The 24,434-nt window shown below is 47.6% G+C and overlaps 1 protein-coding gene across 1 annotated transcript in view; it reads left to right on the top strand.

Annotated features, from left to right (window-relative positions):
* Positions 1 to 23,998, top strand: part of CCBE1 (collagen and calcium binding EGF domains 1) — a 238,566-nt gene extending 214,568 nt beyond the window's left edge. The window contains exons 6-11 of the mRNA XM_007450120.1: positions 5,914 to 6,017; positions 14,840 to 14,960; positions 20,499 to 20,638; positions 20,719 to 20,754; positions 21,497 to 21,532; positions 23,765 to 23,998. Coding sequence (XP_007450182.1) covers positions 5,914 to 6,017; positions 14,840 to 14,960; positions 20,499 to 20,638; positions 20,719 to 20,754; positions 21,497 to 21,532; positions 23,765 to 23,998 — 671 coding nt within the window. The remainder of the gene's footprint in view (positions 1 to 5,913; positions 6,018 to 14,839; positions 14,961 to 20,498; positions 20,639 to 20,718; positions 20,755 to 21,496; positions 21,533 to 23,764) is intronic.
* Positions 23,999 to 24,434: the final 436 nt, after the last annotated feature.

Below are 24,434 nucleotides of genomic sequence, written 5' to 3'. Positions count from 1 at the left end.
CCTACAGTATCTAAAAGATGAATAATTAACATCCAGATATTCAGCTCAACAGTAAGGAAAGTTAGGGGGCTGGACCAGCCCTGCATCTGGAACATCAGAGGCAGCCACACAGTTTCATCCATTTTAGATTAATTAATAAGCCCAATATTTCATCACAGTCATTTTTTTTCAAGAAGAGATAATGACGGAGTACAAGCACACGTGATCTAAATCTCCCTCCCCTCCCTTTTTTTTTTTTTTAACTTTGCATTGACTGGTGTCTGTAACCTTCCAGTCAGAGGAATTTTAAATCGAACACAATGTCAGCTCATTCAGGAAGCGAGTGGACAGCAGCAGGGCTGGCCTCAGAACGGCCTCTGCCCGTGGAAAGGTGGTCATGTGCCCACGGGTGTGGGGACACAAGCCATCTGGCTAGTGGGCGGGAAGGGCACTCCATCACTTTCATTCTTTTGTCTTTGCAAATATATGTCTGGAGCCAGTGTAGGCACCCCAGGGCGTCTGTAGTGCTGACTGACTTGGAGACAAATTAAGGATATGTTGGCTCCGTAGTAATTAGCTTTCTGGTCTCTGTTTTTCAACTTTTGTTTCTTTTCTGATAAAGTGACCTTGACCCCCAACATCAGTTATTTCAGGGAAGGCCAGGTGTTTCATGTAACTTTCAAGCTCCACTAATCCATAGATCAGCCGTTCTCAACCTGGAGAGCTTTATAAAGGCTGACAGCGTTCCCTTGTTGTGACCCCCAGATGGGTGGCGTGCGGCATGGTTGGCAAGAATTTTAAACCCACACCCCCGCCACTGTCCCTAGTGGTGGTAATGTGCCACCAGGGCTGAGCACTACCGCCAGGGCACAGATGTGCGCGATCAACTTTTAAAACCAAATGTGCTTGGTGACTGCCCAGGTGAAATACGTCGAGAACATTCTTTAGTTTTCCTAAGTTGGTTAAATCTTACTAAGATGGTATCTCAGGAATTCTAACACTTACGAGGTATAGCCTGCTCAACGTCAGTAAAAATTAGAGCTACGCGACCCCCTGTGGCTAGTCAATAATATTGCACCTCTAGAATCTGAATGAGTTGGAGCAGAATGTTAAGCGATGCCTCACTTAACATGGTCATGGTCATGGTCATACTCAGAGACACCACATCATGAGTGGAGAGGACAGAGAACATGCCAAGTCAGAGGTGGCTACCCAGATTTCTAAACGAATTATTCATGTAGCCTATTGAAGATTGTTTTAGCTCCACGTTTGACGTTACTGTATCCTGTACCGCAACGGGATAGATGAACCCCAATTCAGAATAGACGGCATGTGCCAGGTCTGCACACACAATTATTTGTCTTCAAACTCTCTGGAAGTTCTTTCCAGAGGATGGTGCAGAGAGCCCTCCCCCCATCTGTAATTTTGTAGGGAACTTAATAAGCAATGATACCAACCATGACGATGATATTAACATTTATGGGGCACTTGCCACTTGCCAGGCACTGCTCTGCGAACTTCCAGGGGTTATTTCCTTCATGCCTCACAGCAACCACAGGTGACGGGGTCATTGTCGTTCTACCGTTCAAGGAATAGGCAGTCACAGAAGCTGTGACTTCCAAACTGAAAGGCACGAAGTGGCAGCCTCAGGATTCGAATCCTGATCATCTGACTCCACCAGAGCCTGTGGTCCTTACTCTGTTCCTCTGTGTGCACGGGAGCTTCCAAAGTCTTTTGGACAAAGTTACCCTTGTTCTCTGTGTTTTGATAATTCCGCAAAGGGACAGGAAACAGGCCAGGGATTTTCAGGTGAGAGGTCGTTCAACAGAGCTGCCTCCCTGGAGCGGTGTTTGTTGAACTTGCACGTGCTTCAGAGTCACTTGGAGGCTTTGATAGAACGATGCACCAGGCCCCACTCCTGAGATTTTGGATTTCTGAGAACGGATACCCAGAGGCTGGCGCTGCCGCTGCTCATCCAGTGACCACATGGAGAATTACTGCCCTGGAGCCCCCCTGGCAGACAGCTCTCCAGTGTCTTGAGCAGAACCCCCAATAGCGGGCTCACTGCGCCCCAACAGTGCCAGATCCAGACCCTGTAAGTGCTCGTCCGCTGCACGCGGCATTCCGGGAAACCTTAAAGCAAATTACTGTCCTCCTCCGCCTCTCACTTTCCTTGTCTGTAAAGGAGGCTGAACTAAAGGTGTATCAGTTCTAACATTCCATGATCTAAATGAAATAGAGTCTAGAACCTGGTAAGGAGGTTAATATCGTGAAAATATCAGGTTGCCCTATTCATCCCATCACTTGGTAAGTGGAGCTGAGTATACAAAAGTACAGATGGACAGATGGGCTTTTAACTCTTGTTCACCATGGCCTGGCTCTGCCAGCAGGGCTGGTTCCTTAAAAGGAAGGCCAGTCTCAAATCACTTAACAGGTATCCTCATTTATTATACATTCTTAATGCCTCACATGGGGCCTGGTGAGTAGCAGATGCTCCATGATGGCTAAGAGGGAGAGAGGGATGGATAGATGAATGGGTGGATGGACAGATAAATGGATGAGAGAGATAAGTGGGTGGGGAGATGGGATGGATGAGATTGGTAGGCGGGTTATGAGATGGGATTGCCTATACTGACCAGTAGACAGCATGGAATGAAAGAATGCTAGGTTGGGAGAGACGGATGTCACCCAGCTGTGCTTAAACCTAACAAACCTAGAGCTGGGGTTATCTACGTATGCGGGAGTCCACCGTTGTCTATCATCAGTACAACCAAAGTTGGGTAAAGCTTCAGTCCTTTACCACCAAGTGTATTCTTGCATGGAAGTTCCCTTGTGTCACTATTACGTTGGAGACCAATCTAAATAACTCTTGTTCTCCTCAGATGTTTTCAAGCTCCATAGGCAAGTGGGGTTGTAAATGGTACATTAAATGGGGATAAAGAGCCTAAAGGCAATTGCCTGATTTGTAGAAAAGGTATTGGGCTCAGATTCAGGAAACCTCGATTCTAAACCCACATCAGTTAATAACTTCCGGACGTCACGGAACCTGTTTTCCCTCATTCTGTTGTGTTAATCCCAGAATCCTTGAAGAATCCTTTTATCAGGCAAAGAGAATTCAAAGGGCTTGGGGGGCCTGAAGACTGCCAGGCACCCTCTCCCATTTACTAGAACCCGACCTTGTGCCAAGGATTTCACAGGCATCACCCCCATATAATCATCGCAATAGCCCTGTGTCTTAGGTTTTACTGTTCCAGTGTTATGGTTGAGGAAATTGGGGCTTATAGAGGTTAGATAACTTGCCTGAGGTCTCTGAGCTAGTTAGTGACAGAGCTGGGATATGCACCCCTCGCACTGTGACCCTGGAGGCCATGCCCTTAAATTGCATTTCACCGTCTCCAAGCGAAGACCTTTCTCATAACCCAGCTCGTGATACAGCTGCGGTGTGAATGGAAACAATCCCCCATGGCTTCTGGTTGAGCGTGGTGGAAGGTGGGGAGAGGCCGGGGAGGTGGGGAAGCTCCTGGTGGGACAGAATTAGCCTAGAAGATGGGGATTAACAAGGCACCCCTGTATGTTATACACACACATGTAAGGGTTTAAAAAGAGGCAGCCTCTTTCCCGGAGGTTCAAGTGCTTTTCCCAATCACACGCTGAAAACCTAAGCTACAGTCTGTATATTCGGAAATCACAGTGTTGCTTATGGCAACGCAACCAGACAGAGCACTGCTTTGCCCACCTCAACCTGCTGGCTTGAGAAGCGCGTTCCTAGCGTGTGTGCACACCAAGCCTCAGGCCTCCCACTGGCTGCGGAGAGGGCTAGGGCCAGTGGGCCCCCTACCACCACCCCGTGCTGCAGGGAAGGAGTCTGAGATCTCGACTGCCAGGTTGCCCCTGGGTGCCCTCACCTCCCGGAGAGCAGAAATACCGGTCACCGTGTAGACCACCAGGCAGGCACAGACCCCCTTAGAGAGGCAGCTGGGGCTGCATGAGGAGGGATAACCTGAGCGTGAGGCTCTCCCGATGCCCACTTCCTCCTCCCGTGTACCCGTTCCCTAGGCCTGCCATAACCACCGTGCCACCATCTGGGTGGCTTAAAGGACAGAGGTGTGAGGCTACGTGTCTGAGATCAAGGTGTCAGCGGGGTTGCCGCCTTCCGAGGACTGTGAAGAACGTTCCAGGCCTCTCCTCCAGAGCCTGCTGTTTCGCCAACAATTCTTTGTCATTCCTTTGCTCCTGCTGCCTCACCCTGACCTCTGCCTGCATCTTCGCATGGTTTCTCCCTGCTGTGTCCAGATTTCTCCTTTTTATAAGAACATCAGTCATATTGGATTACGGGCCCACCCTACAGCAGTATGACTTCAACTTAACTAATTACATCTTCAGGACCCCTATTTCCAAATGAGCCCACATTCTGAGGCACTGAAGGGTTAGGGCTTTATCACGTGCACTTGGTTGGGGAGCGGGGGGGGGACACAGTTCACCCTGTAAGGTTCCATTTCACTGAGCATCCACCGTGTGAGGTACCAAGAAGCAGTTCCAGTTCCGGGGCAGCTCCCCCTGTGGCACATGCACGAGAAGCTCCTCTGTAGGGAAGCCCGGGATCCCCACCATCTGAGTAGGCCGTGTGGTAAAAGCTGCCTGACTTCAGAGGACAGGGCTGTCTCTGTGTATGGGGGTGGGGGGGGGGGGCCTCAGGCAACCTGTGAATTGGATCTTGGTAGCTCATAGGAATCCACAAGTGGAGACGGCAGAGAAGGCTTCCCAGAAGAGATAACAGGAAGAAGAAAATCACGTGGGCCCTGGAACTTACCTGGCGGTCCAGTGGGTTCGCCCCCTGGTCGGCAAGGTAAAGTCCCCCATGCCGTGCAGCACGGCCCAAAAAAAAAAAAGCACGTGGGCCCAGAAGCACAAGAAATGACCTGGAGAGACATGTCACTTGACTGTCCCTAGCTACTTTCCAGACTCTAGTATGATACGTGTCACGCCAACAGGACACCTGGCCCGACACCAAAGGGCTTCAAAAGTAGGAGAGTTGACACTTTGCCTGGGTGTCAGACTGTCCTGCCGCCACCCTGACCAAACTGTCACCTTCCCCCTGTCACTCCCTCTGGGCCCACACCACACAGCTACCATCTTTTACAAAGGCCTATGGGAGTCTGCACCTGCTCTTCTGTAGCAAATGACCTCAGGTGTCTAGTGTCCCCAGCACAGGCTTGTGTGGCCTGTTCAGGTGCCAGTAGGATGAGGGCTATGTGGATACTGGGTCGTGTCACCATTTAACTCACCTATTCCTTAGAGAAATATGATTTTACACAAAGCCCACGGAGCTCCTGATGTGCTACAAGGTTGCACTGGGACCCTACCCTGTGCCTGTCCATTATGGCCCTGGATGGGCATTTCCAAAGTGCCTGGAGCATCTTCCATCTGGCTTTACATCTCCTCGGAGGTCAGTGCCCAGCCCCGGTCTGTGACCCTGCCTGGCCTGGCAGTACTCCCTTTGAACAGCTGGATTATCAGAGGTGATAAAAACCAGCTTCGTGAGCCCTGCACCCGAGTCCCATTGCCTGGGCTTGGGGGATAATTTACGGCGTGTGAACGTTGGCCCTTGGAGGGGAGTGTAAGTCATGTCAGGTTGATAAAGCCTGCCTCATGGTAAAAGGGCCACTGTTGACTTTTTCACAATGAAAGAGAAAGGTGCTAGGATGCCTAAATGGAAACAGCTGAGCCCAGAGTGTAGCGGGGGAGCCCCTCCCCATGTCCCCGCTGCCCCAGGCATGCTGTCGGTGACCCAAGAACTGTAAAATTGCCAGCCCACATCCCTCGCACGTTTCAGCATCAACCAGTCCGCCTGGAACTGCCCTTCTTGACACGGTCTCCCTGGGTCTGGATGTCCCCCAGCCTCCCAGGCAGACCCCAGCCCATCTTCTCTCTCAGGGCACGATGAGAAGGTGGAGAACGCAGTGAGAGCCGGCACCTGCTGCGCCACGTGCAAGGAGTTTCACCAGATGAAGCAGACGGTGCTGCAGCTGAAGCAGAAGGTATGTGCCGGGCGTGTTAGAAACGATCGCGTAAGATGAAAGGAAGGCCTGGTGGAGGCAAAGTGGAGGAACATCTGAAAACAATAAGAAAATGTCATCCACAGCCTCACTGGGTATTCTCTGAGCTTGGTGCCAGCTAGGTTTGGCCTGGGACACTTTGCCCACCCACCTTTGGAGCTCATTATCTATAGCTCAACAGAACAACGAAGGCAGGGGATTGACCAGGTGACTAGTAGAATAGACCACTAGGTAAGGGGCACGTGGTGAAGCAGAGGGTGAGGTACGACTAGTGTGACTTTTTGGGAAATGAACATCCAGACACGTGGCCCTTACACAGTTCTAAATAGAATACGGTAGAATCATTTGCCTATGTTTCATCAATAGAGAACATCTTCTCTATAAACGTTCACCACTGGTGATGCCTTTCTGTAGCAGCTTTATTTTTCACATTTAAAAGTTACGACCTGTGCTCTCTGGGCTCCACACACCACAGAAAGCAGCTGCTCAGATACCCGGTGTCACCAAGGGTGAGGACTGACTCTCTTTGTCAGGCTCCCACGCATGCCTGACAGCATCATGTTTCTGGTAACATTGCTGTGCCATGAGTAATGCCCCTGGGATGTGCCTAGTGCCCTGAAAGCTTAAGCAACTGTCCTGTGCCCGGGTCAATGGTGTTTATCATACCTGAGGTCAGTGAATTCACCAGTGTGTCGGCAACTCAGAAACTGCTCTTACGCTTGTAAAACGTAAACTTGCTGGTTTGTTTGTTTAATTGCTTCCCCTCAAGGCTCTTAGTACATCAAAGAGGTGTATATAATCTGTTTAACTTTGGCATCTAGTCATTGTAAAGGGCAGCAGGGTAAGGTTAGACAGTATTGCTTTTCACGTGTTCAACAAACATGCAGGCAGCCCCTAATGAGATCCACAGCTTCCAGTGGAACAGGCAGGTCAATAGGCTGAGAAGATAAATGGCTTTGCGGGCCTTTGGTACGTTGGTAGTGAAGATCTAGCAACTTTAGCAGAGCCATAAATGTGTATGATGTAGATTCCAAATAGCTTGTGATCCAATAGAGAGACCGGGCAGAAAACCTTGCAAGTATATCAATATAAATTCAGAGTTATCAATAATACATCCCACACAGATATTCTCACGTTGGACCTGGATTGATATTAGTATTTACTGAGCGAGTCTGAAAAAGGGTTCGTGGAAGAGGTTTGCATTTCATAGGCCAGAGGGTTCGGGCCTGGGGGAGGCAGTTGATGAATATCTCAAGGCCTAAGGCTACCCTCTGTTTTCTTCTCTGAGGGTCAGTAATCCAAGAGCTATGGGGAAGCTCCTTCCAGCCTGAATGTTCTTTAGGGTCAGTGACGCTAAGTCTCACTAGTTCAGAAATTCAGTTGCTAATTCAATATCTGGCTTTCCCTTAACCTCCCCGCAGTGTTTTACAATCCATGAAAGAAGAAATGTTACAAAAAAGTTGAACATTTTATGTTACCCTTAAAGCCCTTGCGGCAGAGCTACACACAGATCCAATAACGATACTTGTTAGTACTCCAGTAACTCTCCTGCACCGGGGTTGGCCTGGAATTGATCCACCTTAGACCGATTTCTCCTACAAGTGCATTGTGTCAAGTCTGGGCTAAAGCTGGCATTCAAGGAACGTCACAAGAAACAACGCATTTTTAAAGGCGCCTAGTAGAACGTGTCACATTCTGCAGTTGATAAAGCCGTTTTATATCCAGGATCCCATTTAATTCTCACCATGATGCCAATATTGGCAGAGAGGTGCGGTGTCAGCCCAAGACGCAGGCCAGACCCTAAACCCTAGGTCTCCTCGCTGCTGCTCCTGTGCTGGTGTGGGGCTTGTCCGTTGATTTTTAACTTCCTCTCACTACTGCTGATGCCATCTGTTCTGTTCAAAAAAGAACATGGGACAGCTGCCCAAATAAACATTGGCTCAGAAGTAGGTTACCGGGTGTCCTGGACCGTGGCCAGCCCCATAGTATAAAACGGTATGCAGACATGTTGAACAACACCATGAGTGTATAGTCAGCAAAATCCCAACCGTGTGAAACTCTTCAGGGCCAATGCCCTGTGTTCTTCAGTGGGTAAATTCTAAGAAAAGTGGAGCAGCGACCTGCAGCTTAAAAGCAGCTTAAAAGACATACTGTTTTTTTCAAGTGGGCAAGACTAGACTGTAGTGTCTGGGCCTGCCCTGTTGGGTTTGATAAATTATTTTTTTAAAACACAGGAAGTGATTAAAATCAGAATAGTAGTTACTTGGCGGGGAGGGAGGGAGAAGGCTGTGACTGAGTCAAGGCATGTAGACAAAGTTCTGATTTTTTTTTTTGGCTGCACTGCATGGGGGATCTTAGTTCCCCCACCAGGGATCGAACCTACGCCCCCTGCAGTGGAAGTGCAGACTCTTAACCACTGGACCACCAGGGAAGTCCCTGACAAATTTCTGATTTTTGACTTAGGTGTTCATTAAAAGGGTGTTTGCCTTATAATAATTTGCTAAGATATAGATTTGTTTTGTGGGGTTTCCAGATTCTGTGCCTTTATTTTCCGGTGAAAAAGTTTTTTTGAAATGATGTGCAGATCCCAGTGCCTTCACCTCTACAATTTCTTCTGTGTTTTGGGAAGGAAAAAAACAACCAAACAGGCGATTTGGCTAAAAAGAGAATTTGGGGTATAGATAAAATACCCATCATTTGACTTGCAGAGAGGGGTCTCTGTCCCATCAGAACACTGAAGAAAAATCTGAGCCAAGGAGCCAGTTGTTTTTTTTTTAAATAAATTTATTTATTTTTATTTATTTATTTTCCATCACGTTGGGTCTTCGTTGCTGCGTGTGGGCTTTCTCTAGTTGCGGCGAGTGGGGGCTACTCTTCGTTGCGGTGCGCGGGCTTCTCATTGCAGTGGCTTCTCTTGGTGCAGAGCACGGGCTATAGGCGCACGGGCTTCAGTAGTTGTGGCACGCGGGCTCCTGTAGTTGTGGCTCGCGAGCTCTAGAGCGCAGGCTCTGTACTTATGGCGCACGGGCTTAGTTGCTCCACAGCATGTGGGATCTTCCAGGACCAGGGATCGAACCCGTGTCCCCCTGCATTGGCAGGCGGATTCTTAACCACTGCGCCACCAGAGAAGTCCCAAGAAGCCAGTTTTTAATTTATTTTTTTATTTTTTACTGGTATGAAGAAATTTTTTTTTCAGGTATGACTTTTTTATTGAAACATAGTTGATTTACAATGTTATATTGGTTTCAGGTGTTCAACATAGTGATTCAATATTTTTATAGTTTATACTCCATTTTAAATTATTATGAAATATTGGCTATATTCCCTGTGCTGTGCAGTATTTCCTTGCAGCTTACTTATTCTATACATAGTAGTTTGTACGTCTTAATCCCCTGCCCCTATTCTGCCCCTCCCCGCTTCCCTTTCCCTGTGTTAACCGCCAGTTTGTTCTCCGTATCTGGGAGTTTGTTTCCATTTTATTATATTCGTTCATTTGTTTTACGTTTTAGATTTCACATATAAATGATAACACATTTGTCTTTCTCTGACTTAACTTTACTTAGCATAATGCCTTCCAAGTCCATCCATGTTGTTGCAAATGGCGAAATTTCATTCTTTTTTATATATCCAAAGAAAACAAAAATGCTAATTCAAAAAGATGCATGCACCCCAGTGTTCATAGCAGCATTATTTACAATAGCCAACGGAAGCAACCTAAGTGTCCATCAACAGACGAATGTGTAAGGAAGATGTGGTGTATATATACACAATGGAAGGAGCAAGTTTTTAATAGGTCCCTGTGTTCCTGCAGCAGGGGTGATCTGAGTTGAGAGCAGCACTGCTGCGGAGCAGCTGAGGAAGTGAGAGTGTTTGTTGAGCGCCCGCTCTGGCCTGTGATGGGCTGGGAGGTGACGAATGACGCGAACGGACAGAATAAAGGCCTGCCTTAAATAAGCTTCCTGGCTTAGCTGGGAAACCAAGCCCACAGTGGAGATAACACAATGGCCGAGTGGAGTGGGGCAGGCAGTGGAGGCTTTAGAAGTTAGAGGTCAATGCGATTTCAGAAGTGTGAGCAGATGTGCAACCTGACAGCTGCGTTTGTTCACTTCAGTGCTGCCTTTAGTGCTGGGCAAATAGATGGCTTCTCAGTGGTTCATGGTTTCCTCTGCTACCTTGATCTAGTTGCTCTGTAAAATGGGTCTTCTCAGGATGGCTGGGAAGACTATTCTATATGAAAGTGACTGTAGATTGCTTTGCCAAGTATCATGAGTAGTATTAAGAGGGGCAGCTGGGTGTTGTGGCGAGGACCACAGATTCCAGAACCAGACTGGCTAAGTTTAAGTCCTAGCCCCACTACTTCCTGGCTGTGTGACCCTGGGTAAGTTACTTAACCTCTCTGTGCCTCAGTTCTAGAGAAAGTGGATAACGGTGATACATACTACCTAGGGTTTTCATGATGATCAAATGAGTTAATATTTGTAAAGGACTTAAAACAGTCCCTGCCACCTAGAAAGAGCTCTGTAAATGTGTACCAAATAAATAATAAACATGAATTATATGTCCTAATAAAGTGCTTTACAGGCAGCATCTGATTCGTCCCAACAGCCCTGTGAGGTAGGTATTTTTATTACAAAGGCTAATACGAGATAATGATATTCATAATTCCACTGACTGGAATCCAGGAGAAATGCAGACTCTTCATGCAGACTTCTTCCCAAACACCTGCACCCCTCAAGCCTGTCGTCTGCTGTGTTTGGGTAGACGGTCAAGCCAGGATTTCTGGAGGGCCACCTCTAAAACGCCAGTGCCTTTACATTCCTCTCATCCTGCTGACACACAGAGGAACTGGCAGGAAGCAGGATGTAATCAACCAGCAGGAGGTCAGCCAGGAAGCTGAGGTCAGCGTTTACTGGGTCACCTCCTGACTTTTACAAGGGAGCAAAGAGAGCTGGAGAGGGCCCAGGGTGGGTGGGGACTAATCTCTGAAGTCCCTCCACGTGCCGGTCTCATCCTCCAAGCTTGCTTACAGAATTTTACATCCAAAGACTTGATAAGCATGAAGGTGAGAACCTGGAAGGGTGAAGGGACTTACCCAAAGTCATCCCGCTATTTAGAAACAGAGCCAGGAGCATCCCCTCAACCCCTGACCCCGTCCCACCCCGAAGAGCATTTGCACTGTGTCCACGGCCCTGGCTGCTGGCGGTTACTAGTCTGGGCGCTGGGCCAGGCACATTCAGGACATCGTCACTTTCATCCTCCCAGCAGCCCTTCTTAGGTGGATATTACGATCCTCATGTTATGGATGAGATAATCAGTTCTATAGCTTATCAAGATCCCACAGGTAGAACGTGGCAGGGCTGAGATTTAAACATAGATCTACCTAATGCCAAAACCCACAGATAAAATTCACATTTTAGTTTTTCTCTTGGAAGCAGATAATAAAATTGAACCAGGCTTCAAGGGCCAATGTTGACCCTCTGTCCTCTAGTTAGAGTAGTTTTGCTTCTAAATTCTCCTCACTCAGGGGTTCGCCCCCGTTCCACCCCAGGACCCAGCATGCAGTCACAGATTGGAGTGGCCTCTCGCTGTGACACAGTGACGCCAGCACCGTTATAAATAAACCCCTGGGACGTAGCTGGGTCCTGGCAGTGACATTGAACCGTGAACCCTGACCTGAAATTGTGCAAAGCTGGCTTTCAGATTGCGCAAGTTTGTAATTCTTATCGTTTTCCCTACTGAATTCTAAACGATGATCATAGGGGAATTGAGTGTGTTTCCTTGCATCTTTCGGGGAACACTGGGTCTTCTCAAAGCGCAGAAGAAGGCTGTTTATCTGGAACGCACTGGATGGTCAGGAATCTTCTAGCTCACGGACCTGCAAGGCTGTCCTTACCCAAGGATTTTCATACTAGCTAAGGGGCTCCAAAAGCACTGAGGGACCCTTCGGAAGAGAGTGTCGGTGCTTCTTTGAGCTTCCTGCCCTCTGAGCATCCTTGCACCGTGAACTGAATGGATTTCAGTAAGAACTCCAAGAAAAGGAAAGAAAAAAAAAAAAAAACTGGAGGAATTTCCAGCCAGAGGAGGATCCTAGGCTCAAATAGGCCACCTAGGGCAGCTGAAGCAGAGAAAAGACCTTGACCCAGGAGAGCCTGACGTGTGCTCTGCAGGTGAGCGAGGGGGGTGGACAGGAGGAGCAGGGCAACACCTCAGGCCTCGTGACCCTGCCCTTTCTGTGTGACAGGCTGCAGGGATACCGCCAGAACCCTCTCGTGGTTTCCCACCGGTTTCACCTTTTAGAAACATTACAAGCACTTCATTAAGGGGCTAATGGGATACAGGACTTGGACAGTCACCTTGCAGAGAGCTGGAAGAATTTGTTCTCCGTCAGATGTAGCAGGTACAAGTCGTTTGCCAACATACAGACCACGTATTATTGTGATGTTCGCTTTTCATTAATACTGGATTTCTTCTGTTAGCAAGAACATCTGTCTCTGTAACTAAGAAAAATCATCGCTTCTACACCTGCCTCAAGATGGCCCCAAACCCAGCAGCCCCCCAGCAGGAGAAGGGGATCTTGGGGCAGGGGTGTCCTCCAGAGTCATGTTTCGAAATAGTCATGCTAATCATTCCCAAACCTCCATGCTCAGAAACAGACACCAGTGCAGGAGGCCGAGGACTTTATGAAGCCAGAGGAGGTCATCTGGACAGCAGAACTTTCCCAAGCCTCCCAGTGCCATTCACACACTGGTCTCTTAGCTGCAGTTCAGTAGATAGATTTTGTAGTTTCCCCGTAAATTCCTCGGACCTAGGCTTGGGGGTTCAAGATCTCACAATCATCTTTTACTCCACCTCCCTGCTCTGTTACTATCAATCCAGGTGCCCTGAGACCCCAGGGGTTATTTGTGTGGCGTGGTTGAACTCAACCGGGACTGTCTAGTCTCCCTGGGGCAGGAGGAAATCCGTAGGGAAGAAAAGGAGAGGTGAGAAATGCTGACTTGCCCATGAAGTAGGAAAGTAAAGAAAACTCTAGGGTTTTTCTTTCTTTTTTCAATTTTTCATTTCATTTTTATTTATTTATTTATTTTTGGCTGCATTGGGTCTTTGTTGCTGCGCGTGGACTTTCTCTAGTTGCAGCGAGCGGGGTTCTACTCTTCGTTGCGGCGCACAGGCTTCTCACTGCGGTGGCTTCTCTTGTTGCAGAGCACAGGCTCTAGGTGCATGGGCTTCAGCAGTTGCAACACGTGGGCTCAGTGGTTGTGGCACGTGGGCTCAGTAGTTGTGGCACACAGGCTTAGTTACTCTGTGGCATGGGGGATCTTCCCAGACCAGGGATCGAACCCGTGTCCCCTGCATTGATTGGCAGGCGGATTCTTAAACACTGCACCACTAGTCCCCAACTCCACGGTTTTTCAAATCAACATTCAGTTCTATATTTCTTATCACCAAAAGCTGTAGTAATCTGGAGTTGACATAAGCCTCAGAGGGAGAACTTGCACAATTTCTAATTTAGCACTCTGTGCTGATGCTGAACCCACAGAGCACAACTCTGTCACAGTGGCAGTTGGCCACCTCTGATCACAAACAGGTGGTAGGAAACTCTCTCCGCAGCTCAGATCCGAAGATGGGTGTAGAGCCTCGGAGCGCTCCATGGGCAGGGATGAGATATCCACGGACCTTCTCGTAGCTTGCATTGCCCTCTGGCCAGAGGGTCCCCAAGCAGGGCCTCGTCCAGGAGGACGTGGGTGACAAATGCAACTTGCTTCAGAAAATCGCAGTGATACTTGGTTTCTGTGGGACTCCAGGATCCCAAGTGAATCCTCTGGGGGTAGCTCTGAGCCTCAAAAATGCAGTCTCCACTGGATTTTACACCCCTGAATCAGCTTCCTGGAAGGAAGAGACTAGAACTACCATTTATCAAGCACTTAGTACATTTCAGGTCCTGTGCTGGGCACCTGATACACACTGCCGGTGTAATCCTCATGTCTTAATGGTGGGCGTCATCAGTGAGGAAATGGACATTAAGAACGGCAGTTCTTACCAAGGGTCTCACTGATTCCTGACCTCAAGGAATGCAAAGGTCATTCACGTGTGTGGTCCCTCTGGCTTCCCCTAGAATGAGCTTCTGAAATCAGAGAGAGAGAGGCAGGGAGCCATGGTGCCTTTTATGACCTTATCTCAGAAATTACACACCGTCACTTTTGTCATTTTCTATTCATTAGAAGCAAGTCCCTAAGCACAACCCACACTCAGAGGGCAGAAAATTAGCCTCCACCTTCTAAAGGGAGGAGTGTCCAAAAATTTGTGGACATATTTTAAAACCATCACAGTCACTGTTTCCCAAACACCCGAGCGTACACGTGACCTGTAAATCATATTTTCCATCCTGGCTCCCAAGGCGGAGATCTGTAAGAGCTGGGACCATGTCTTGTTCACTGTTGTCGCCTTAGAACGAAGCACAGGGCCTGGCACGTAGTAGTTTCTCAAATATTTGAGACGTGAGTTCTTAATAAAAGTCTGAAACAGGTGGATTGTATTAATTATGACGATGATGAGTCTAATGATATCTAGACAGACTGGAACTGATCCAGGTTCACCCACTAACCAACCAGCGGAGTGATCTTGTACAAGTTGTTTTGACTAGAAGGCCTCCGGATTTATGAGGAGGATCTCTACAGTCCGTCTGCACTCTGACTGGCTCGGATAAAGGCATATGCACAAGATAAGGCTCTGTGGCTTCTGCCAGGGCATTCCCTGGCAGTGGGGCTGTCGGTGCTTCCTGACCCAAGTTCCTCTTCTCTTTGCAGATTGCCCTGCTACCCAACAGCGCTGCGGACCTGGGCAAGTACATCACTGGTGACAAGGTGCTGGCCTCAAATGCCTACATTCCAGGACCTCCTGGCCTGCCTGGGGGCCAGGGCCCCCCTGGTGAGTATAAAGAAGGGCATAAAAGCATAGAGTGAAAGCAAATAGCATAAAAGGGTGATAGGATCACCAGCCAGGGCCTGCCGAGAGCTCACCTTTAGTTGGGGGGTGCGACAGAGTTTTTTTTAGCTCCCATGGATGGGAGCAGAAGCCGGGGTCCAGTGAGTCCCATGCCCGTGTGCCAAGAGGGCCTCGGGGAATTGGGTCAAGCCTGAGAAACCCTTCTAACCAATAATAACCAGGGAGAAAAAAATTATTGTCCTGGGTTTGGACAAGATTCATAAAGATCATCTTAAGTTACAGAGAAACAAAATGAAAACTATTTTTAACACTAACATATATGAACGTAGCATGGCGTAATGAACTCCTGTGGGCTCATCGCCCGGTGCTAAAACCTTATGGCCAGCCTCATTGCCACTCTTCCCCAATCCTGTCTCCTCCTTCCCCTGTTATTTGTGAACACACTTACATTGATATTTATTTTGCTATCTATCTCTATGTTTTCCTTTAAAAGTCAATCTCATTGAGATACAATTCTATACAATAAACTGTACACACTTAAGATACAGTTGGACGAGTTTTGACAGATGCATACACCCTATATCAAGCACTTACTAACCACCACCCTATATCTGGTCTACATCAAGGTGTAGAACCTCTCCATCATCCCAGAGAGTTCCCTTGTGCCCTTGGCAATCTACATCCTCAGCTCTGGGCAGTCACTGACCTGCTTTCTATTGCTGCAGTTCTGTCTGTTCCACAACTTCATAGAAAGGAATCTATTCCTTCTGTCTGGCTTCCTCCGCGTACTGTTTTGGAGATTCACCCTTGTTACTCTGAAGAAAATTGCAAATATCCTATCATTCCGTCAGGCAATACACAATGAGAACTTTAAAAAATAACAACAGGATGTTCTCTGTTTTGTTAGGAGTCCCTCCGTAGATAGATCAATACTTCTTTCTTCACACCAGTGAAGGAAATGATATTAGTGTTAACGAATGACTCTAAGACATGGATGTCTTATCCCTCATGCTCATCGCTTAGCAGTGTGCTAGGTGTTGTGAATGACCTCCTGACATTCTAACGAGGATGACAAGACACATAAAGTGAAAGCAAATAGAATAAACAGTACCTGCCTGCCCCCAAGTAAAGTATGCAGGTGCTTCCTGCTGTGGAAGCTTAAGGAAGAGAGAGATCACTGTAGCCTGCAGTGGTCAGGGGACTTGGGGTTTGAGCTGGACCTGGAAGAACACAAGAGGTAGGATTGGTCCAAGCACAGAGGACACAGGCAGATTTTAGGCTGGAAGGTCAGCAAAAACAAAGGCTCAGAATGCTTCCCAAACTATATGTTTTCTTCTCCACTTATATCTCCATCTCCTGGTTTCCATCAAAACCAGGTGGCCTGGGTCTCAGTCTGTACAGAGACCAAGAACTGGTCCAGGACTTTGGTTTCTCCTCTCGTTCACTCTTTTGGCCTCTGGGTCATGGTTGAGTTTTCTCCAGCAGATGCCACACACAGGCAGCCTCTTGCTGCTTCTAAGTAGACTTGGGTCTCTCCTTACAAACTGATTGTTTGCAGTGTTCTCCATCCCTTCTCTAAGAGAGTGTTCTCGCTCTGCTTCCCTGGAGGAAGTTCATCCCCCCAGGCCAGCCTACCTGTCACTTCAACAAGGACAAAGTAGGAACAGAGGAGCCACTGGCTTCTTTCTTCTTCTTTTTTTTTATTTTTAACATCTTTATTGGAGTATAATTGCTTTACAGTGGTGTGTTAGTTTCTGCTTTATAACAAAGTGCATCAGCTATACATATACATATGTTCCCATATCCACTCTCTCTTGCGTCTCCCTCCCACCCTCCCTATCCCACCCCTCTAGGTGGCCACAAAGCACCCAGCTGATCTCCCTGTGCTATGCGGCTGCTTCCCACTAGCTATCTATTTTACATTTGGTAGTGTATATATGTCCATGCCACTCTCTCACTTAACGAATGACTTGCTAGCTTTCCTTTCCAGTTCTGCCATCTGGTTTCTAGCACGGTTTGAGCTGTCCAGGGTCCTTGCTGGAGCAGGGAGTGATTGAGGACTAGCTTTGGCGATGGGCTATGCCCTTGTTTTCTCCTCCAGTCCTTATTCCTTCTCTCTCCTTACTTCTAGCATCATAGTTTGTGATGCACTCATTTGAGATGTGTTAGGGCAACTAGAGAGATAATAAGATTTCTCTTACCCTTAACTAAAATTCCAGTCCTGGAGTCTGTGATAAATCACAGCCTGGGCCACCAATACAGGAAGCTCTACTAGGCTGGAATCCTTTGGCTTTGGTGTTGAGGGAGTGGCTACTGTTCTGTGCCCCCCACTGTTCCTTTATAAGGTGCTGACGTTTGTACATCAAAGCCCCACACTTTAAAGGCACTTGACATAGCGATCTCTGAAGTTCATTGACTGTGTAAATGAAGGTGAGATATTACCTCTGGCCTGTCCTTGTGCTATCAGAGGTAAAGTATTTATATTTTATATAATATAATATATTATATTATATTTATATTCAGAGTTATAAGAGGGATCTGGTCCCCTTCCCAGATGAACTCTTTCATCTGGTACCTGGAACCAGCATTTAGGGGGTGAGGTGAGAGACATACTTGGATGGAACATTGACTGAAATATAATATATTTATTATATATTATATTATATAAAATATAATAAATATATTATATTTATATTCAGAGTTATAAGAGGGATCTGGTCCCCTTCCCAGATGAACTCTTTCATCTGGTACCTGGAACCAGCATTGAGAGTAGGGGGTGAGAGACATACTTGGATGGAACATTGACTGCCTTTTATGTTGGCTCAATTATTTTGTGAGCTATAAAAGACGTCCCCAAACATGATAAGTTTGAAGTCTTTGTTTTGTTTTGTTTTCTGGTGCCTGAAAGCCATTCCATCCTATCACTGTGCTCTGCCGATTGTAGGAGCTGCGTACGATCAAGAAGTAATTACTGTGTGCGTTTGAAAGAGAGGAATCATTATAGCACTAAGGAATACATCGCTGAGGAATAATTATAGCACAGCAATCAGCCCAGCCTCTTCATTGCAGTCATTTGACATGACACATTTACTAAGCAGCCTTCTCTGTACCTGGGCCTCTCTGAGCATGTGCCGACGACTAAGATATAACCCATGCCCTCATAAAGTTGACAGGCTAAAATGGGTTAAAACACAATATCCTTCCCTATGCAAAAGAATGAAGTTAGACTCTTGCTTTACACCATATACAAAATGGATTAAAGACCTAAATGTAAGACCTGAAACTATAAAACTCCTAGGAGAAAACATAGGCAAAAACTTTCATGACATTAGATTTGGCAGTGACTTCTTGGATATGACTCCCAAAGCACAGATGACAAAAGCAAAGAGAGACCTGAAATTCCCTCATCTGTTCAGGCAAGCTGTCTATTCCTCTAGCACCTTTAGCATACGCTGTGATTTTAAAGTCCCTGTATGATAACCTTAACATCTGGGTCGCCTCTAAGTCTCATTCTGTTGATTTCTCTGTCTCTTGAATGGGGGCTGTTTATTCGGGGAGGGGGTTGGGTTTTGTTTGGTTTTTGGTTTTTTATAATGTGCCTCAAAATTTTGAACTGAATGCCCGATACCATTCAGAGAGGACCAGTAGAGACTGGGGGACAAAGTAATTACTTCTGGAGATGGGTATCCAGGCTGCTGGCAAGAAGAATTGGGTCAATCTAATGAATAACTGAGCCAGGTTTGGGTGTGTTCTCACCGTCTCTACCTCTAGTGTTCCACAGTCTTCAAGTTTTCAAATTCCTCCGATGGCAGGATACTGTTACTCTATGTTTAGTGGGGGCCTAGGGTGCCGGTGGGTGTTTCTCAGTGGTTCTCAGCTTTCAGCAGCCCCTGCACAGCTGTGCCACTCTGAGCTCCTCTCTCCACGTTCTTGCTGTTCTCCAGTGGGAGACTGCTGTGACTTACTACTCCGAGGTTGAGCTGTGGAGCTCCAGGATTTTTCAGTTCTCCTCGTCCAGCTGCAGCCCTAAGCATGAGCTGGGCATCCAGGCATTAGGGTAAGGTCTTCTCCCCACCTGCGGCAGCCCAACTCTGGCTTGTATCCATGGCAGATCTTGAGCCGGAGAGTTTGCTGCCCCTCCTCTAATAGTAATAGCCATCCCCCTGGGTCCTGCAGGAGATTTGCCGCCCCACGTCAGTGGCTTGAGGCTTTTGCCCCAAACGGTTGAAAGTAGGAAAGTTACACAGTTAAGACTTGTTCAGAAATAATATTCACATAGAGGTGTGAAGAACAGGTGAGGGGTGAACAAGACTGATGGGAAACAGAGGGACTCGCTCTGAGGCGAGAGTTGAAGCAAATGAAAGGAAGGGCTACAATGAAGAGTAGGCCATGCTCACCGCAACTTGGGGAAGCTGGCGTGCAGCAACAAAGACCGACACAGCCAAAAATAAAAAATAAATAAATTAAAAAGAAAAAAAATGGAGGGCTTCCGTGGTGGCGCAGTGGTTGAGAGTCCGCCTGCTGATGCAGGGGACCTGGGTTCGAGCCCTGGTCTGGGAAGATCCCACACGCCGCAGAGCGGCTGGGCCTGTGAGCCATGGCTGCTGAGTCTGCCCATCTGGAGCCTGTGCTCCGCAACAAGAGAGGCTGCGATAGTGAGAGGCCCGCGCACCACAATGAAGAGTGGCCCCCGCTTGCCACAACTAGAGAAAGCCCTCGCACAGAAACGAAGACCCAACACAGCAAAAATAAATAAATAAATTTATTTTTTTTTTTAAATCATTGATTCTAGAAAATGTTTTTTAAAAAAAAAGGAAGGGCTAACATAGATTTTTATTTTCGTGCCTCAGTGTGTGAGGTGCTACACCAAGTGGTGTGTATGTGTATCTAAAGTCTCATTTAGTGCTCAGAACTGCTCTGTAAGGTAGATTTTTATTAGCCCTGCTTTACAGGATGAGGAACTAAGGTTCAAAGAGGTCAAGCAGCTTTTCCAAGATTTAGAGGCAGGTCCCCCTGCTGCTGAAACCTGGACACTCACACTCCCCAGCTGCATTAACCACTGCCCTGCGGTGATGGCGGGTGCAGAGGAGCAGATCAGCAGATCATTGTGAGCCGTTAACGAAGTGAAATGCACAGAACTGGTCACTGATTGGATAAGGAGCTTGTGGAAACAGGGAAATCTATAGGAAGACTCTCAGGTTTCTGGCTTGAGTGGCTGGGGGACTGGAGGTCCGTGAAAAGAATGGGAAAGTCTGAGTCACTTCGCTGTACACCTGAAACTAACACAACATTGTAAACCAACTGTATTTCAATAAACATTTTTTAAAAGAATAGGGAGGTCAGTTTCTGGTCGTGTTAAGTTCAGACTGCCTATGGGACATCTCAGTGGAGAGGTCAGAAGGCGAAGGTCAGAGAGGGAAGAGAAGTGGCTGAATGGGGCTCCTGGACTCTCTTGTCAGTCAGCCAGAGCCCTTGCCCTCCTCGCGGGCTGTGGACTAATGAGGTGTTCTTTGATTGCAGGCTCACCAGGACCAAAGGGGAGCCCAGGCTTCCCGGGTATTCCAGGCCCCCCCGGGCAGCCCGGCCCACGGGGCTCAATGGGACCCATGGGACCGTCTCCTGATCTGTCCCACATTAAGCAAGGCCGGAGGGGCCCCGTGGTCAGTATTTCATCAGAGCTCCCATCTGTAGCTGGGGAAGGCGTGTTCCTTCTGTTAAACTAGGTCCCTTTGTCTTGTAGGGTCCACCAGGTGCCCCAGGAAGAGACGGTTCTAAGGTAAGTCTTCTGAGGGGTCCTTACAAGCCTTAGGTTTCTCAGTTTCCACCTACTGGGCAGGCATCAAGTGAAGCTCAAGCACAGTTTGTTGTCCCCATTTTGCATGTGGCGAAGTTGAGACACAGATACACGTTTTGTCCCCAAAGCTGGGAGGAGAATCCAAAAAGCCATTTTCTTAAAATACGGAACAACCGTCATAACAAAAACAACCACCAAAACCGCTTCTAAGAAAAATTGCCCCCATAAATGTTAAACAGGCCTCCTTGCTGTCATGGTAGCGTGGGTTTTTCTCGTTAGCCAGTGTTATTGTGGGGCTGTTTTGTGTGTGTTCCCATTTCTTTGTGGTGTTTAAGTCAAGAACAGGAGAAGTCCCATTCTGTGCAAGTGGGTGGTTCCACTCTGAGGGCTGCCTGCCACTTGCCTCATACGGAAGTCAGTGTGAGTTACTTTAGAGGCTTCTAAGTTATTCCACACACTGCCTGGAAATACCAGCTTTCCTCCTGTCAGATCTGGTTGGAAAATATATGGCCTCGGGGGAAATCAAAATGAGAGGCAGTTGACTCAAAGCAGCTCGGTTCAAACCAGCGATCCCAAGTGTGCAGCTTAGAGCTTAACGTTTGTTTCCCATAGGAAGTATTTTCTGTTTTGTGCAGGCAGATGGTAGTGGTGGGGGTCTAAATGGAGACTGGGGTGGTGGCATCCATGTTGTCCAGAAAGCTAACCCTGACCCTTCTGTTCCTAGGGGGAAAGAGGAGCACCTGGCCCCAGAGGGTCTCCAGTAAGTAGCACCACCTGTCCTGCTTCCCCAGTGCAGTGTGCTCAGGGCTGCAGCTCTGATGAGCCTGTAAGTTGGTCTTACGAGCAACAGCCAGCCCCTTCCAGCTGTCGCTCAGCTTGCCCACAGAGAACTCGGTGGTTAGAAGAATCACAGAAGCCTTTAGCAGCTGGTTGGGTTTTACTTTTGAAAATTCATTTCCTATTGTTGTTTCTTTTATCATAGCTAATCTTTACTTGGAATGTCTTCTCTTAAGATTCAAAACCCCAGTATGTCGTGAGTCTGTTTCCAGGTATGTCTTACAACATCTGAAGGAGCTAGAAAAGAAATCTACCCTGAATGTTTAAGAATTTAGCCACCACTAGAACCCTAGCAGGTTGGATGACCATCCCCTCCAGAAAGCTCAGACATGCTCAGCTACTCAGGACCACTGAGACAAAATTAGCTGGATTGGATGTATAGTGTCTGGGAGATTAAAAGTGAAAATTAATCGTATCCAAAAGCACAGATGATTCAAGCAACCCCATTGCTTGTGAAGAAGTCAGTGTCACTTCTGAAGAAAGACAAAGATCCTTGACCTTAGAGGTAGGAGGTCTGAGATGCCATCTCCACTCTTCCACCTGTTAGCTCTCTGATCACGGCCATGTCACTTAGCATCCATCTCTGGGTGTCCATCCCCTAATCTGTGCAATGCAGGTGGCATCTGAACTGCCACACCTCAGGTGATCATCCACTGATGTCAGAATGCTCTCCGTACAGCACTGAGTGCTTTGCAGAGTTACGTAAGCTGCTGTCCTGCTGCTTGCTAAGGTGGTGGCTTCAAAGCAGGGGTTGCGGAGGCTGATAAAGGTTGAAGTCCAGGGCTTCCCTGGTGGTGCAGTGGTTGAGAGTCCGCCTGCCGATGCACGGGACGTGGATTCGTGCCCCGGTCCGGGAAGATCCCACATGCCGCGGAGCGGCTGGGCCCGTGAGCCATGGCCGCCGAGCCTGCGCGTCCAGAGCCTGTGCTCCGCAACGGGAGAGGCCGCAACAGTGAGAGGCCCGCGTACCGCCAAAAAAAAAAAAAAGATTGAAGCCCAGAACACGCATGTTCACACATTATTTTCTCATGTTCCACACAGCACATCATAGAAATCAAGGCTTAGTTAATAGTTTATAATGACAAAAGGTGTTCAGTCAGTAGAAGAATTAGGAAGCCTTCGTTTGGACCTTTCCTGGTCAATGAGGAATGGACGCCTTTACCATATACTGAACTTAGTTTAAATTACAGTTATAGGGTTTCCCTGGTGGCGCAGTGGTTAAGAATCCGCCTGCCAATGCAGGGGACACGGGTTTGAGCCCTGGTCCAGGAAGATCCCACTGCTGCGGAGCAACTAAGCCCGGGTGCCACAACTACTGAGCCTGCGTTCTAGAGCCCATGAGCCACAACTACTGAGCCCACATGCCGCAACTACTGAAGCCCACGCACCTAGAGCCCATGCTCCGCAACAAGAGAAGCCACTGCAATGAGAAGCCCACGCACCGCAACGAAGTGTAGCCCCCGCTCGCCACAACAGAAAAGCCCACGCGCGGCAACAAAGACCCAACACAGCCAAAAATAAAAATACATAAATAAATTTATTTTTAAAAATATTGCAGTTATAGTCAACCATCCTTACAGACATTTTAATAATTTCATTTTTAAAAAGATAACATTTAAAAATGTGTTATGCTACATGCCCTGTACATGCATTAACTCATTAAACCCTCACTTATCAAACCCTACAGAGTTAGGACTATTATTATCCCCATTTTATGGATGGGAAACAGAAACCCAAATCAATTAAGTAACTTGCCCAGGGCAACACAGCTAGTAAGTGGCAGAGCTGAGGTTCAAACGCAACAGAACCCCAGCCTCTTAACCACTACTCTCTGCCTTCGTAAGTGTCTTGCAGGGTTCTTTGGAAAGTAACCTACGAGGGTTATTCTCATATTCTGTCATTTTACCGGATTTGATAGCGCCTAGAGCTACGAGAGGTCAGCGTGTCACCATAGCTCATCCGGGAGCTGAAGGAATAGAAGGCAGAATCCCCCAGGCTGTTGTAGTCCTTATGTTTCGTCCCTTTGCAACACAGAGTTGACTTAAGTAGTTGCCGACAAGCAGCAGGACAGCAGACCCCGGAGCCCACGGAAGCCATCAGTCGGCCAGGGGTTGGGTGTGTGGTGGTCTGGCTTTGACACCTCTCTCCCGCGCAGGGACCCCCTGGTTCTTTCGACTTCCTGTTGCTCATGCTGGCGGACATCCGCAACGACATCGCCGAGCTGCAGGAAAAGGTGTTCGGGCACCGGACTCACTCTTCAGCAGAGGAGTTCCCGTTACCTCAGGAATTTTCCAGCTCTCCAGAGACCATGGACTTCGGCTCTGGAGATGACAACCCCAAAAGAACTGAGACAAGAGACTTGGGAACCCACAGAGACTTCTATCCTTAGCACACACCGACATCTTCACGCCAAACGAAGAGAACTGTTCGCCTGCAGTGAAATCATCCAGAGAACAGAACAGAACACCACTTTCTTCTCCATACTTCTCTCATCCCAAACACTATTTTCAGGCTAGACATACTAAAGACAAGAGGGAGGAAATGATTGATTGACTTGCTTCCCCTGGAGAATCTGCAGTGGAACTTTGCTTTGACTTCCTTATCTTCCAGGGACTTGTGATTTCTGAATCAGGTACTCTCACAGTGTCTTAAAATTTGGCAGACTATCAAAAAGGGGCAAGTGGCAAGGTGAGTTCTAAGAAAATGTGAGTTTACTTATTAAAAATAATAGATACGTGTCCAAAATAGACTATTACACCTCAGTGTCAAAGTTAAATCAAGTTAAATGAATTAAATCAAATAATTAAGTCAAATCAAAATTTTCA

This window comes from Lipotes vexillifer, unplaced genomic scaffold (assembly GCF_000442215.2).
Source record: "Lipotes vexillifer unplaced genomic scaffold, Lipotes_vexillifer_v1.1 scaffold79, whole genome shotgun sequence".
Taxonomy (NCBI): domain Eukaryota; kingdom Metazoa; phylum Chordata; class Mammalia; order Artiodactyla; family Lipotidae; genus Lipotes; species Lipotes vexillifer.
Note: the sequence above shows the minus strand (reverse complement) of the source record. Positions and strands in the feature narration are given on the sequence as shown.